Source organism: Astyanax mexicanus, chromosome 13, assembly GCF_023375975.1.
Source record: "Astyanax mexicanus isolate ESR-SI-001 chromosome 13, AstMex3_surface, whole genome shotgun sequence".
In the NCBI taxonomy this organism is placed as follows: domain Eukaryota; kingdom Metazoa; phylum Chordata; class Actinopteri; order Characiformes; family Acestrorhamphidae; genus Astyanax; species Astyanax mexicanus.
In genome coordinates, this window is record NC_064420.1 from 51,678,086 (window position 1) to 51,695,588 (window position 17,503).

At 35.8% G+C, this 17,503-nt stretch overlaps 1 protein-coding gene and 1 long non-coding RNA gene across 2 annotated transcripts in view; one reads left to right on the forward strand and one right to left on the reverse strand.

The window, feature by feature from the left end:
* Positions 1-2,322: 2,322 nt before the first annotated feature.
* Positions 2,323-17,387, forward strand: etv7 (ETS variant transcription factor 7). The gene is made up of 9 exons (XM_007241758.4): positions 2,323-2,567; positions 4,198-4,303; positions 4,951-5,115; positions 6,376-6,486; positions 8,560-8,694; positions 9,756-9,905; positions 11,776-11,918; positions 12,011-12,111; positions 14,848-17,387. The coding sequence occupies exons 1-9, from the start codon at positions 2,535-2,537 to the stop codon at positions 15,029-15,031; spliced, it is 1,128 nt and encodes a 375-aa protein (XP_007241820.3). The 5' UTR covers positions 2,323-2,534; the 3' UTR covers positions 15,032-17,387.
* The window catches only part of LOC125780556 (uncharacterized), a 45,400-nt gene continuing 37,747 nt past the window's right edge, over positions 9,851-17,503 (reverse strand). Inside the window, exons 3-4 of the long non-coding RNA XR_007423789.1 lie at positions 11,750-11,900; positions 9,851-9,932 (exon numbers count right to left, since the gene is read on the reverse strand). This is a non-coding gene — a long non-coding RNA (uncharacterized LOC125780556). The remainder of the gene's footprint in view (positions 9,933-11,749; positions 11,901-17,503) is intronic.

Consider the following 17,503-nt stretch of genomic DNA (forward strand, 5'->3'; position numbering starts at 1 on the left):
TAAGGAAATAAATTGCTACTGTAACATGCATGAAATATAGATATAAAATAATGTGTAGTCTTAAGAGACAAATCGGATAAACAAACATACAACTTTTAGTTTTGAAAAATATGACAGTCAAGTTTTTATTAAAAAAAAGTTTTGTCAATTAAATTGCTACTGTAACAGGCCAATATGAAATATAGATATAACATAGCATGTAGTGCAAAGAGAGACACTTGATAAATATACTTTTATTTAAAAAATACTTTGCGAAAAAAGGTCTACATATAGATATAAAATCACTTGTAGTCTTTAGAGACACATCTGATGAACATATAACAACTTAAAAATTTGAAAAATATGACTTGATGGAATTTTTTGTAATTTTTCAAATAAATAAATTGCAAATATAACATGCCCATATGCTATATAGATATAAAATCACTTGTAGTCTTTAGAAACTACAGATTTTAGTTTATAAAAAAACTTGAGTGCGTTACGTTACAGTAGTAACTTATTGCATTAAAAAAGGAGCTGTGAATGTTTACGTTTTTAATCAGAGTCAGTACTTTATAGACGGTTCCTTAAGAACTACAGCGCCCAATGCAGCGATTCCTGCTGTTTTCAGTAAAAATCCTTAGAAAAGCGAAAAGTTTGGGTGTTTTAAGAAAATCTAAAGTTTGTAGTTTGTTCTCCGTTACTGTTTGTTATTTTGGAGAGTTTAGGAAACTAAATACAAAATATAAAAAACAACTTTACACTTTATCAAACTCAGCAGACCAGCTGGACTGAGCTGACCTTTCACACACACACACACACACACACACACACACACACACACACACACACACACACATAGACACACACACACAGACACACACACAGACACACACACACACACACACACACACACACACACACACACACACACTTACACACACACACACACACTTACACACACACACACACACACTTACACACACACACACACACACTTGTAAACACACTCAGCATGGAGGAATCTGAGACCAGCCACGATGTAACAGATCACATGACCAGCTCACATAAAGAGAGCAGCCAATAATAAACCTGATCCACAGTATCTGATCACAAAATATAAAACACTAAACCTGCAGAATCTGATCAATAATCTGATCAATAATCAGAGGAACGCCCTGATCTCAGTGCTGAACTCTTAAATTTCAGGAACGTTTATAAATAAGATGACTGAGAGATGAGTCTGAATCTGCTGGGGTCAGATCTCCTCCCTGGGGTCAGCAGTTCCTCGAAAGCAGAGCTTCTAAGAACACCAGCATTTCCTGTAGCTGAAGCGTCTAGCCGTATAAAGTGTTTACCAAACCCGTCAAACCAACACTCCAGAAATAGTGCCTCCAGCTGCTGATCTGAGACACTTTTAAACAGATACAAATCCCCAAACTCAAACCACTTCAGGAGATGATCTGAGACATGGTTGAGCCTCACGTTGTAACAGTTTAAACACAACAACTAAAACACCTATTAGTATTTAACCTGTTGTATTGAACGTGGTAGAGAGGTGTTCCCACGTTCCTTACCTTCACCATCACCCTGATCACCATCATTCCCTTCACAAACTTTATTACCTTCACCTCTTTATTACCATCATTATCTTTACCACCTTCATTATCTTGATTACCATCATTACCTTCACCTCCTTTATCAACATCATTACCTTCATCACCTTTAATACATGCATTACCTTCTTCAGCATCATCACCTTTATTACCTTCATCACCATCACCACCATCACCTTCACCACCTCCAAGAAATTCCTTACCTTCACCACCTTCATCACCAACATTACCTCCAATAAATTCATTACCTTCACCACCTTCATCACCATCACTACCTTCATCTCTTCATCACTATTATTACCTTCATCACCTTCATCACCAACATTATCTCCAATAAATTCATTACCTTCACCACCTTCATCACCAACATTACCTCCAATAAATTCATTACCTTCACCATCATAATCACATTCATTACCTATAATAAATTCATTACATTTGCGGCCTTCATTACATTCATTACTTTCACCACCTTCATTACCCTCAAAGAGGTAATTACCTTCACCACCATCATTACCTTCACCTCCTTCACCTGTAGAACTCGTGTAAAGAGTGTATGGGTATGTGGCCTGCTGGAACTGTGTGGACTCAGACACACAGACCCAGAGACATTTTGGTTAATAATTCTTAGTTTGTGGTTCTTGTAGTGTGTGTGGGTAGGTGTGTTTGTGTGTGTTTGTGTGTGCGAGTTTGTGTGCGTGTACGAGTACGAGATACACATGACTGTGTGTATGTGTGTGTTATTTAAACTTCATTTCTCTTTAAGATTAAACAGTTTATCCTCCCCCATTCCTTTCACTTTCGCTTCCCGGAAGAACTCAGTGTGTAAGTGTGAATGTGTGTGTGTGTGTGTGTGTGTGTGTGTGTGTGTTCCCACCGTCAGTCACTCCACACTGCAGCTGAGGAGGAAATGCAGATTTGGGCAGTTTAGACTCGGAGATGACCAACACGTCCAGTCCAGCTCTGATCCAGGTGAGACTAACACACACACACACACACACACACACTAACATACTGCACACACACCCCTCAGATATCACTAACTCACTACACTGCTGTGAAACTATCCAGCTCAGCCTCAAACATCTCAACTCAATTAAATCAAATTAACAAACAAACAAATAAATATAATCAAATAAACATTGTAAAACACATTTACTGTACATTTTACAGAAACTGCGTAAACAACACCAACATTACTCAACTTTATACCTTATTTTACTTTCACTTTTACACTGCAGCTTTCTTTCACTTTACTCTCACACACACACACACACACACACCCCTCAGCTGCAGGAGCTTCCTTTATGAAGCAGATGAGTACAGTGTGCAGTAGTGCTGTATAGTGAACAGAACAGTAATCTGTTAAATATCTAATATATGCTCTAATATTAATACACTATTAATACTCTATACATTAATACTCTTCTGAAAAAAAATACTGCTGAAAAGTATTCAGTATCCACTATGAATTATTCAGTATGCACTATGAAGTCTTCAGAATTCAGTATGAACAATGAATTATTCAGTGTTCAATATGAACTATCCATTATCCTTTATTAATTATTCCATATTAGATTTGATAATTTATGATGAGTCCATCATAAATTATTTAGCATCCATTATGAATTATTCATTATCTACTGTGAATCATTTAATAAACACTTTGATGTATTTAATATTTACTATGAATTATTCTATATCTACTACTTATTATTTTGTATTTATTATACATTACTTAGGACCCACTATTAATTGTTCAGTATCCACTTTGAAGTATTTTGTATGAATTTTTTTAATACCCACTATGAATTATTCAGTATCTTCTGTGAAGCATTCGGTATCTAGTATGAATTATTCAGTATCTACTCTGAATTATTCAGTATCTACTATGAATTATTCATCATACACTATGAATTATTCATCATCCACTATGAATTATTCAGCATCCACTATGAATTATTCAGCATCCACTATGAATTATTCAGTATCTACTATGAATTATTCATCATACACTATGAATTATTCATCATACACTATGAATTATTCATCATCCACTATGAATTATTCAGCATCCACTATGAATTATTCAGCATCCACTATGAATTATTCAGTATTCACTATGAATTATTCAGCATCTAGAATGAATTATTCAGCATCTAGAATGAATTATTCAGCATCCACTATGAATTATTCAGCATTCACTATGAATTATTCATTATCCACTATGAATTATTCAGCATCCACTATGAATTATTCAGCATCCACTATGAATTATTCAGTATTCACTATGAATTATTCATTATCCACTATGAATTATTCAGCATCCACTATGAATTATTCAGCATCCACTATGAATTATTCAGTATTCACTATGAATTATTCAGCATCTAGAATGAATTATTCAGCATCTAGAATGAATTATTCAGCATCCACTATGAATTATTCAGTATTCACTATGAATTATTCATTATCCACTTGCAATTACCCAATATACCCAATATACACTTTATATTATATTATTTAGGTAGACAGCTATATACAATTTAATACATAAATAAATAAAATATAACTTATTGTGTGTGTGTGTGTGTGTGTTTAGGACTCCAGTGAAGTCCAGCCCCCTGTGTGTCCGGTTGCCCCGCCCACCCTCGGCACCGTCTATCCAGGAACTTCAGATGAGCTGTGTAAACTCCCGGGACGACTGCGTACGAACTCTAACTTTAATACGGTTTATAGACACCTGCTCCTGTATTTAACCCTATATACTCTAAATAAATAATAATATAATTAAAATATTAACAGCGACGTCACCAGAAGGTTAAACAACAACATCCATGTCCAAATAAGAACATTCTAAGAATGTTAACTGTTAACTGGGCACTGATTGATATTAGTGTAAAACTACCAAATTAGTGATTAGTGGACCAGATTCAAGCAGCATTTATATTATTATTTATCTTCTTAATCTTAAAGCGTAGTAGCTTTGGTTGATCTCAGTGGTAAATAGAGTGTCTAAAGCACTGCCACTGTAATCGGGAAATCGCTGGTTCAAATCCCAGTCATGCAGCTTTTTTGCCATCAGCTGCCGGAGCCCAGAGAGAGCACAGTTGGTCTTGCTCTCTCTGGGTGGGTACAGTACAGTAGATGGCGCTCTCTCTTTCCCCTCATCACTCCTAGGGTGATGTGGACCAGCACAAGGCTGTGTCTGTGAGCTGCTGTATGAGAACCGATTTCGCTGCGCTTTCCTCCGAGCGTTAGCGCTGTGATGCTATTCGGTGCTATTGATGCTATTGACTTCACAAACTACGTTCGAGGCCGTGTTTTAGTGAGTGTGTGTGTGTGTGTTGTGCAGGTATAAACCCGTCTCTGTGGGATAAGGAGGATGTGAATCTGTGGCTCCGTTGGGCTCAGAGGGAGTTCTCGCTGCGTCGAGCCGAACACGAGAAATTCGAGATGAACGGAAAAGCTCTGTGTTTACTGACCAAAGAGGACTTCCGCCTCCGCTGCCCCAGCTCAGGTATAAAACTCACACTGATACACACAAATCACACAACTCACACTGATACACAGAGAAATGTTTAAAAAGTGATCTATCAGATTATGAAGGAACTCATAATGAATCATGTAGTAACTTAAAAACAGTGTTAAACAAACTAAAATACTCTGTGAAGTATTTAGATACTCTTATCTGAGGAGCTGTTTGTTAACTTGTGGTTTCTGAGGCTGAAAACTCTGATAAACTCATCCTGTACAATAGAGGAAACTCTCGCTCTTCTATCCTTTCCTGGGGCGATCCTGATGAGTGCCAGTTCCATCAGTATACCGTTTTTGATGGTCTTTGCAGTGACTGCACTTGAGGATACTTTTAAAGTTCTTCAAATTCTTCTTTTTGGATTGATTGAAAGTATTTATTTTCTTTATTTAGTTGAGTAGTTGTTTCTTCTCATAATCTGGATTAGAACATTACTGAAATATTCACTATTCACTGTATACCTGTAACTCTACCTCTTCACTACTTTACTTTAACTGATGCTCTCAAACACTTTATTAAGAGACAAGAAATTCAAGTAATTAACTCTTGATGAGTTCAGCACAGCTGTTAACTGAAAGCCTGAATTCCAGGAGACTCTACCTCATAAAACTGACTGTTTTGTAGGTATAATCTGTATTTGACAGCGATTTAACAGCATAAAAGTATTTTATTAAGACTATGCTTTACTATTTTACAATTGACATCTAAAAGAATAAGAGATAAGTAATGCATTTATTGTATACAGACTGTTTTATTAGTAAATAAATGTAATGTCAATTCTACTGCAAAATGTTTACATTTAAGCAATTACAATAATATTGTAATTGTATTGTATGTGTAATATTGGCACTGCTGTGCTGTAGATCAGCATTACAGCACAGACCTAGAGTGTATTATTGTGATTATACCACAGTTCTGAAAGATTAAGAGTTAAACAGGAGGAGAAAATAGGATCAGTTTGGCTATAAAAACTCCGCCAGTTAAAATAGTTTCATTGCTTGTTTGTAGCTGCACTGTTTGGTTTGTAAGCGCTGCATCGTTGCTAGGTTACCTGTACAGCTTCGGTTACAGTGCATTACCGGCTGATAACGGCACTCATAGAACGCCTCTCAGCCAATCACATTGCAGAATTGGAACTAACTGTGTTATAATGTAATAATAATTGTAGTGTTCGTACCTGGTTGTGCAGTTCAGTGTAGTGAACAGATGGTGGCGCTGTGTGCTGATGTTACGGTTGGTGTTTAGGTGATGTTCTGTACGAGCTCCTGCAGCACGTGAAGCAGCAGAGATGCAGCGTGACGTCCCCGACACACACACCCCTCTGCCAACACACACACACCTGTGTCAGCCCTGCAGGTGAGACAATCAATCAATCAATCAATCAATCAATTAAACATTATTTCACTGCAATGTGACTTTACCTCATAATGGAAAACTCTAAAGCTGTTGACTCCACCCTCAACAAGAGGCTAAAAAATGTGAGGGGGTAGTTTGGGAGGAGCATTGGGTGATGTATGGGTTTAGGGGTGGGGCAGGAGGAAGAGCTGATTGGGCTGAGCTACAGCAGTGTGTCTCTGATAGCGGTAAGAAGCAGATAATTTGATGTCAGCAGGGTCCAATATTATTGATGGACAGATTTGCATATTATGATGTGTCCACCAACCAAAGTACACTATACTATATACTATAATGAATGATAATGGAGAAAATAAATAATAAAATGCTTCTCTGGTGAGCTTTTGTTTACATCCCTCCCCTGTCTCTCTCTCTCTGTTGCATTTGGTGTACTTTAGTTTCTTTAGTTTCCGCTCGTTCTCGTTTTTCCGTTTTTTTTGTATTTTTGTGTGTTTTTTTCTTCTTGGGTTTACCTGCTTTGAGATAAACTGTTCTGCAATTGGGTTCAACAACCCTCTGGGCTGGAGAGCTACTAGTCTGTAATGGCTTGGGAAATATCTGGCCCGAGGCCAAACTTAATTGCCAACCCCTGACATATGGCATAATTTAAATATCATGACCCCACCCTTACCCTTCCGGACAAAGGGGACATTTGTTTTAAAATAAACTTTTATTTTGAAAGTGCATTTTGCGAGAAAAGCGTTTTTTGGTTAACAGACTGGGAGGGTTTGGGTTATCTAAGGTTTATATATTAACTGCTGCTGAAAATCTCTATGAAATGTAAAGTTTATTCATTTTAATAAAAGGATGCCATCGTAAGTAGATAAAATTTAAAACACAGGACCCAACACTACTGAGTAGTTTTTTTTTTAAAGAGTAGAGAAAATGTAAATATACAACAGAATTTGCATGCCAATACATAATAATAACAAAGAAGAAGAAGAAGAAGAAGAAAATCTGCATTCTATTATTCTGAATAAAATATTAAGTGATAACTGATCAGTTTTTGTCGTAAATGAATATAATTCAGACATCGCACACATAATCTTTTCTAGCAGCAGTAAGTTTAATGTGGAGTCACATGTTTAGGTTGTAATAAAGTCACCTTTGGTTGGATTAAACTAATAATAAACACAAATCTTATTTTTTGTGATTAAAAGTAATTCCAAAAATGTTGTTCTAAGTCACTATAGGGTGGGATTTAATTCATATTAGCAAATGTTTCCCCCTCAATATCAAACCTGCTCCTATGCCACTGGTGTGTTTGTGTGTGTGTGTAGTGTGTGTGTTTGTGTGTGTGTGTAGTGTGTAGTGTGTACAGTGTGTGTTTTGGTGCAGGTTTGGTAATCATTAACCGGTCTGGAGGTAAAGTCTGGTCTGGTTTCTGTTCCTGTTGTTTTTTAATCTGATTAAAGTTTCCTATTTGTCCAGCTGCCAGAACTCTGATGAAACTCTGAAGAAACGCTTGTGTTGGGGACGTGTCCAGGGGCGTGGTTGGGGCGTGGCTGGGGGGCGTGTTTTAGGCCTGTACAGACCTGTAGAGCAGCACTGAGCTGCTGTAGAGAGGAAGTTATACCTGTTCTCTGTTTCAAGTCAATCATACAATACAGCCATTGATTCAGGATTCATTCAAAGATTTTAATTTTATATTTTATAAAGAGTTTATTGTCATGTGTAAAGTAAGAAACAAGTTTTCTTCATACAATGAAATTCTTCCTTTGCTCGTCGCCATTTAAACAGCATAAAGATAAACGCAGAAAATATCCAATAAAGCAAGTAATAACAAACTAACTAAATATAAATATTGAATTGGTGTTAAATTAGACTCTTAATAACATTGTTCACCCTTCAGAACCTCTCATAGACTAGTCTTAGGGTTCTAGTTTAGTGATCTATAGGCGAGGCGTCAACCGTGCACTGTGCAGCTTGATTTAGGGCGTTTTAGTGTGTCTTTGCTATCATAACGACAGGAAAAGTACACAAAACTTGCAAAAGGATCAGTACTGAGTCTCATTACTTTACCTTGTGTTGCAGGTCCCTGTACTGCTAACAGATCAGTCCCCGTCTGTCCAGTAAACCCGAACGCCAGAACTTCAGCTGGTCCGAGTTCAGATCTCCCTCCAGAACCCAGAGAACCCAGCGGACTCACAGTGAACACACACCCAGCAGGTCAGCAGATCTTAAATAAGACAAATGTACACTTTATAACGATATAAAATACAGTATTAGTCAATATTTAGCACTATATAAACTCAGGCATGCAGTTACTGTATGTCTCAGGCAGACACTGTGTCGCAGGGCTGACCAATAAAAAGCTCTCAGAGGATGCTTGTGGGTAGTGTACCTCTTGGTGAGAGATCATTCACCCAATCACATTTCAGCCCTTGGTTTCTACCATTTAGCCCAACCCAATTCCCAATTCTTGTTAGTCTGGAGGGGTAGGCTAGAGAAAGTGTTGGGGCTACATGGTCCTTCAAACAAGATGATAGAGATCCCATTCATGCAGCTTGCCATCAGCTGCCAGAGCCCTGAGAGAGCACACACAGTTGTCCTTGCTCTCACTGGGTGGGTACAGTACAGTAGATGGCGCTCTCTCTTTCCCCTCATCACTCCTAGGGTGATGTGGATCAGCACAAGGCTGCGTCTGTGAGCTGATGTATCAGAACCGAGTCGCTGCGCTTTCCTCCGAGCGTTAGCGCTGTGATGCTACTCGGCAATGCTACAGTATCAGCAGCAGCTCAAAAAGAGGCGGAGTCTGACTTAAGATGTGAAGTTTAATCCCAGAAAAACAAACGCTCTTATTCACCTTTTAAAAAGCCATTTAAACGCCTGATTAAAGGGGTGATTACTGCTGTCTTGCAGTTTTCTCTGGTTTTAAAAGCTCGGCGCTGACTCAGCTCTTGATTGGTCTGGACGCTAGCGTGCGGCTGGTGACATCATGGGTCCTGCATTGTTTAATATATGATATATATCGCCAAGTAATTTTTTTTCCAATATTTAATGCAGCTCTACTGCACACAGCAAAGGTTTCTCAGTACTTGAAGTGTTGAAGTAGAATTATTTTAGTGTTATTTTATCTACACATCTTCCTCCAACATCAAGATTAAAACTACTTTCTAATCCAGAGTATCGTTTATCATCCTGTGATCATGTTTCCTGTGGTAAACTCCATCAGTTGAGGGTTTCTGATGGTGAAACTCTCGCTTCCTCTGTTTCTTCTCTCTGTACAGAAACTCCAGTCGGTCCTGAAGGAGCCGAATCTCCAGCTCTCAGCCAGCCGTCGCTCCTCAGCAATAAAGACGAACCGCTGAACCTGTCCAGCAGATCTCAGCCATCCAGGAGAACCACAGAAACCACCCAGGTTGATGGAAGAATTCCAGGTACTGCAGTAAAAACACCTACTGAACCTAACAAAATAGAAGAACTAGAGTATATCCACAGTATGGAGGTTTTATTGCAATTTAACTCAATTTAAAAAAGCAGAAACTGTACTATACTGAAAATATGTATATTCTTTCACAATTTAACTTAAGTTAAAGAACAGAAACTGTAGTACAGTCAATGTATGTGTGCTCTTTCTCAATCTAACTCAATTAAAAGAGCAGAGACTAAAATATAGTTAAAGCACACATATAGTAACACAGTCTAAATCAACTAAAAGAGCAGAAACTGTATTATAGTGAACATATGTCTATTCTTTTACAATCTAACTCAATTACAAAAGCAGAAACCATCCTGTGTTGAATGTATGGGTATCTCATCACAATTTAACTCAGTGTTAAAAAGTAAAAACTGTACTTTTGTGAAAGTATGGTTACTGTATCTAACTCAATTAAAAGAGCAGAGACTAAAATATAGTAAAAGCACACATACTGTAACTCAATCTAACTCAACTAAAAGAGTAGAAACTGTACTACAGGGAAAGTATATCTATTCTTTTACAATCTTTATTTAATTTAAACTTAATTTAAAAAAGCAGAAACTGTACTATGGTGAAATTATGTCTAATCTTTCATAACTCAATTATAAGAGCAGAAACCGTACTGTTGTGAATGTATGGGTATCTCATCACAATTTAACTCAATTAAAAAAAGCAAAAACGGTACTATAGAGTAAAAATAAGTACAGTATCACAATTTAACTCAATGTTAAAAAGTAAAAACTGTAGTTTTGTGAAAGTATGGTTACTGTATCTAACTCAATTAAAATAACAGAAACTGTAGTCTAGTGAAAGTATGTGTATTCTTTCTCTATCTAACTCAATTAAAAGAGCAGAGACTAAAATATAGTAAAAGCACACATACTGTAACTCAATCTAACTCAACTAAAAGAGTAGAAACTGTACTATAGTGAAAGTATATCTATTCTTTTACAATCTTAATTTACAATTGCAAAAGCAGAAACTGTACTGTGTTGAATGTATGGGAAGCAAAACTGTACTGTTGGGAGAGTACGGTTACTGTATCAAAAATAACTCAAATGAAAGAGCAGAAAATGTACTATAGTGAGCATATGGGTACAATATCACAGTATAACTCAGTTAAAAAAGTAAAAACTGTAATATAGTAAAAATATGGGTACAGTATCACAAAACAACTCAATTAAAAGAGTAGAAATTGTACTATACTGAAAATATGGTTGCAATATCCCAATATAACTCAATTTAGTTTTGTGTAAATGTATGAGTATCAAAGTTAAACTCAACTAAACAGGAATAAACCGTACTGTGGTGAAATTATAGGTAACCTATCACAATCTAACGCCATTAAAAGAGCAGACGATGTACTACTACTAATGACATTTTGGGCGCTGTTTTACACTGTTTTCTAACTCAATTGTAAAAAGTAAAGACGGTACTATAGTGAAAGTAGGGTTACTGTATCAAAATCTAACTCAATTAAGTGAGCATAATATAGGCAATATATAATATAAAAACAATTAAGTATATAACATAAAAAAACAGTTCCATAGTGAACAAGTGGTTACTGTATGACTATTTAACTTAATTTAACTTAACTGTCACAAACTAACTCAATTAAGAGCAGAACCTGTACTATATTTAAGTATATAAGTATCGGTACACAATCTAACCTGATTATAAAAAATATACTATAGTGAAAGTAAAGCTACTGTATTACAATATAACTTAATTAAATACACTAAATTTAAAGAGCAGAAACTGTACTATATTATTAGTATTTGAGTAAAATGTTGAGTTAAATACCTGAGTTAAATGCGCTGTTTCTCCAGACTGTAAGCTGCTGTGGGATTATGTGTATCACCTGCTGTTGGACCGGCGGTATGAGCCGTATATCCGCTGGGAGGATCCGGACTCCATGGTGTTCAGAGTGGTGGATCCTAACGGACTGGCTCGCCTGTGGGGGAACCATAAGGTCAGTAAATTCAGTGATTCATTTTGTGATTTATTGATTCGTTTATCGTTTACGATACATTTACCACATTTCTCTGAACTTCTGTATTACAGAACAGAGTGAACATGACCTACGAGAAGATGAGCCGAGCGCTACGTCACTATTACAAACTCAACATCATCAAAAAAGAGTCCGGACAGAGACTTCTCTTCAGGTGGGTGAAGAATACGAAATCCAGCTGTGTGTAATTTAATAATTTAATCTCAGTATAAATATAAACAGCTGTTCTGTGAAGACCTCAGTGGTTTATCAGTGAACACTAGTGAACAAACAGCATCATGAAGACCAAGAAGAGGAAGAACTCAGCAGACAGATCAGAGATAAAGTTGTGGAGAAGATTAAAGTTTAAAGCAGGGTTAGATTATAAAAACATATTCCAACCTTTGATCAATCAATCAACCTTTAATTTCACTCAGTAAATACTGTACATTGAGAGTGACCCTCATTTTCAATGTAGCCGAGCTTACATTAAATTAAAGGGATTAAAAATTAAGTTTAAATTATAAAAGCAAGCAAACAATGTAAGATTTTTTTACTTAAGAAAAAAGAAAAATCTAAATAAAAGGATATGCAAACATGCTAAAATGTAGAGCAATAAAACAAAGAGATAAATATTGTTACGAATGAGAGGGTGGACGTAAGTGCAGATATATTACAAGTATTTTTAATAAACAAGATAAATGAAAACAAACAGAAAACAAACACGGGTATTGCATAAATAAAGAAATAAACCCTTAGAAGTAGAATATTGAATAGAACAAAACTAAGTATGACTAAACAAACAAAACACTGAATAACTAGAACACTAGGGCCACAAAATAAAATAGGTACACTTACTGAATTAACAAAACAACAGACCTGGATTCAGGGAACATAAATTCACAAAATACAAAACTTGGATATACAGACAGCAAAGATACAAAAGACTCCACAAGGCAACACTCATACAAGAGGCTATTTATACACAAGGAGGGTGAAGACAGGTAATGAGGGGGCGGGGTTACAAACAAGACACAAGGTGACAACACTAATGGCTAGGGCTGGGCTAGGGCGGGGCTAGGGCGGAGACAGAACAATAAAAAAACAATGCCATGTGCTCAAAAAAGCACATGGCTGGAAACACAAGACAGGAAAACAGGGCAGGAGCACAGAAAACCAAAAGAGGGGAAAACACAGGACAGACAGGCTAATATGTGACAAATATATTTTATAGAATAATAAAATATAAACGCAGTTAAAAAAAATATAGAACTAAAATAACCACAATTATATTAAAAAAAAGGAAATGATGGAACTAAAATAAATAATAAGAATAATAATAAGTAAAAAAATACAAAAAATAAAAAGGAGAAAATAAATGAAATAAAAATGTAAAAGTCCAAAAGTAAAAGCAGTAACAAAACAAATAAAAGGATGAAATTAATAAAATAAATAAAATAAAATACATAGAATTAGATAAATAAAAAAGACAAAATAATTAAAATAAATAACAAGGTAAAAGAAAAACAAGGAGAGCACTGATCAGAGAAGCAGCCGAGACCCATGGTCACTCTGGAGGAGCTGCAGAGATCCACAGATCTGGATCAGGAGAATCTGAACACAGGACAACTATAAGTCCTTGTTTAAAGAGAGAGCTACAACCCAAGAATGTGCAAAAAATCATTCTGTAGATTATCAAAGCTGTTAAAGACAACCGACAACGAGAAGTGCCTCTACGAAGTTTTTTTATATACGTGAATACTTTTGCACGTCACACTTTTCAGATTTTTATTTGAATAAAACGTAAAAACCGTGTATCATTTTAGTTCAGCTTCTCTTTTGTGTTGGTCTCTCACTTAAAATCCTAATAAAATACAATTTTGTAGTTTTAACAAGACAAAATGTGAAAATGTACAAGAACAGATCCAGCAAGGAGAGCACTGATCAGAGAAGCAGCCGAGACCCATGATCACTCTGGAGGAGCTGCAGAGATCCACAGATCAGGTGGATCAGGAGATTCTGTCCACAGGACAATTATAACTATTGTGCTCTCCACAAATCTGATCTTTATAGAAGAGTGGAAGAAGAAAACCATAGTTAAAAGGAAGAACCACCAGCCCAAAAATCTCTAATTTTTCAAAGCTGGTAGAGACAAACTGTAGTAATTGCAGCGAAAGGTGGCTCTACTAAGTCTTGATATAGTGGGGTTGAATACTTTTTACACTTTTCAGATTTTATTTGATTAAAATGTAAAAAAAAACATGTATTATTGCTATCATGCTACTAAAATCTTTTTTTATATATACAGAATTTCATTTCAATTTTTTCCCATTTTCTTCCCAATTTACACGGCCCATTCATTAGGACTCCTCCCCCTATCACTAGTGATGCTCCAACACCAGGAGGGTTAAGAAGACTAGCACACGCCTCCTCCGATACATGTGAAGTCAGACTCCGCCTCTTTTTGAGCTGCTGCTGATGCTGTAGCATTACCGAGTAGGAAAGCGCCTACAGCGACTCGGTTCTGATACATCAGCTCACAGACGAAGCCTTGTGCTGATCCACATCACCCTAGGAGTGATGAGGGGAAAGAGAGAGCGCCATCTACTGTACTGTACCCACCCAGAGAGAGCAAGAACAACTGTGTGTGCTCTCTCAGGGCTCCGGCCGCTGATGCAAAGCTGCATGACCGGGATTCAAATCGGCAGTCACCTGATCATAGTGGCAGTGCTTTAGACCACTGGACCACTCAGAGTCACTGAAAATCTTTAAAAAAATAATTTTTGTGGTTGTAATGAGACAAAATATGAAAAACTTCAAAGTATATGAATATTGTATATTATTGTTTTGTCGATATATGATAAATGTATTTTCATGTATGTTCGCTTCAACTCTCTTCTCCGTCTCTCAGGTTTCTGAAGACCCCAGAGCAGATTATCCAGTCCAGATGTGACCGTCCAGAACCTCCAGAGTCTCCAGAAAGTCCAGCGTCTCCTACATTCAGAGAGGACACCCTGGAAGTGTCCCCCTCGTCCACTCCAGAGCCCCACAGTCCTGGATCTCACCACACTCTCAGTGTGTCCCCTCTGCCCTGAGACCCAATCTCCAAAACCACAAACCATATTTTACCTGAACTTCCAAACCAATACATTGCTAAATAATTACAAATATTTGCAAAACACCATATTCTTAAACCGGCCTTTTCTTAAAATAAACCATTTTCAAACCACTTAAATCACAAAACACCTTAAACCCAATCCAACTTTTCTACTGACAAACTTCTAATTCTCAAACCAACGTAATTTGCAGTAAGACTCCACTGGCCCTGATTTAGTGATCTATAGGCGAGTCGTCAACTGTGCATCATGTGTCTTCGCTATCAAAACGTTGGGAAAAGTACACCTTGTGCAGATCGAAACGAAGCACAAAAATCATGTACTAGTGAATCCATGTTAGATTTTAGTAATAGAAATAGTAATAGCAATAGCATTAGCATTAGCGTATAGTCTAATGCTAATGGTTTTAATCAAGTTCTGGAGATTAAGGGTTTAAACTATTTACGTTTGAGTAGTTTGTAGTTTTGTGGTGAAAGTTTAGAGATGCAGCCCAACTTCTGGAGATCTTCCATCCTGTTCACTATTCTAAAATCTAAACTTATTATAACCCACCTGATTCACAACGCTGTTCAGTCTCTCTGTTATGGAGACAAATCAGGGACCAAAGTAAAAAAAAAACAAAAAATTAAAGTTTAAGTACTAAGCTTAAACTTTGAAAAATACAAAAATATGTTTAAAATAAAAATAAGTGTATCAAAGGTTTTTTTCAGCTTATATATAATTTTGATTCAATTCGGGAATTGAGCAATTCGATTTTTTTAATTTTCACTTTCTTGTATATTTTGATGTTTGAGATCTTATATTTTTCAGGTGCAGATTTTATGTTTTATGTGATTTTATGTACTGTGCCAATTCTATTGTATATTAAATTTTACATATATTAAAAAAAAACAATAGAATTGAAACCATATCACACAGAAAACTAAAAATAAGTGTGTATGACACAGCTAGGTGGCAGCAAACATTAAAAAGTAAAAAAACAAAACATTTAAATTTAAAAAGTATTACATTTAATATATTTTAAAAAGCAATAGAATCAATAGATGCTGTGCCGTATACACTCGTTTTATTGTTCTGTGTAATTCGCTAATTTATTATTTTTAATATATAAAATGTAATAGTCAGTAGAATTGGATCTGTATTCAAGTTTTATATGGTGTGCATGTTTGCTGCCACCTAGCTGTGTCACACACACTTATTTTTACACATTTTTCTGTGTAATATAGTTTAAATTCTATCAATTTTTAAAAGATCTAAATTTTAATATAAAATAGAATTGGCACTGTATTGTAAATATAAAGGATGTAGCTGTAACATACACAGTTGCTGGAATGCAATTGAATTTGTGAATATATAAAACAATATATAATATGGTTGTATGCATTTTAGGTTAAAAAAAATTGATCACTAAAAAAATAAATTTTGAACCTGTGAACAAACATAAAACCTGATTCCAAAAACATAAAATCTGCACGTGAAAAATATCTCAAATATTAAACTACACAAGAAAGTGATAATTAAAAAATTAAAATATACAAAAAAATGTTTAAAACAATTCCTGAATTGAATTAAAATGATATAAGCTGAAAAAAAACTAAACAAAAATACATTTGAATCTTTTTTCACTTTCAGATCACAGTTGTCATGTTTCAGACTTTTGGCCTTAATCTTGCGTGGGGGCGGGGCATCATAGAAAAGGAGCGTGGTATACAGTTAAGGACCTACGCCGGAGGACCCTCTCAATGTGCCTGAGTAAAATACACGTCTGTATGTTTTTGAACCCAAAACTGTGAAAAAAAGTGATTCCAAAAACATAAAATCTGCACCTGAAAAATATAAGATCTTAAAAAAAAGTGTTTAAAACTTTTCCCGAATTGAATGAAAATTCTATATAAGCTAAAAAAAAATTTGATACACTTATTTATATTTTAGCTTAATACTTAAACTTTCAGTTTAATTTTTTTTTTTTCAAATTGACAAAACTTTTGTCCCTGATTTGGTTCCATACTCCATCACTAAACTGCAGAGTGAAACCGAAACTAAACGTACTAAATACAGAACATAATACAACGTAATACACATTAAGCTCGGTTCAGACTCTGGTTTAAAGTCTCAAGTGTAAAAACTCAGATTTACCTGTACATTTACCCTGTCACATGATTACATACATCTCTTTCTGCTTGTCTGCTTTTGTGTTTTCACGTAGAATTCTAAAACTAAAGCAGTTTTTCCTGTCAAAACTGAAATCATTTACACTTTTTCAGTCATATTTTGTGAACTTTGCTTGTAGTGGATTAATACATACAAACAAAATAAAATTATTTTATGAATTTAACTCAACGTAATCAAGACAGGTTTTTCTTTTTGATTTAGAAGAGAGAAAAGAAATGGGACAAGAGTGAGCTGGTAAAAGAGTGAGAGGAGAGTGAGATTGGCAAAAGAGTGAGAGAA

What these genes read in the sequence shown, in the direction of transcription:
- etv7 (XM_007241758.4), top strand. Translation starts at nt 2,535, where the DNA reads ATGACCAACACGTCCAGTCCAGCTCTGATCCAG. An exon ending in GCCTGTGGGGGAACCATAAG is followed by an intron (nt 11,919 to 12,010) that starts GTCAGTAAATTC and finishes TCTGTATTACAG; the next exon opens with AACAGAGTGAACATGACCTA. An exon ending in GGACAGAGACTTCTCTTCAG is followed by an intron (nt 12,112 to 14,847) that starts GTGGGTGAAGAA and finishes TCCGTCTCTCAG; the next exon opens with GTTTCTGAAGACCCCAGAGC.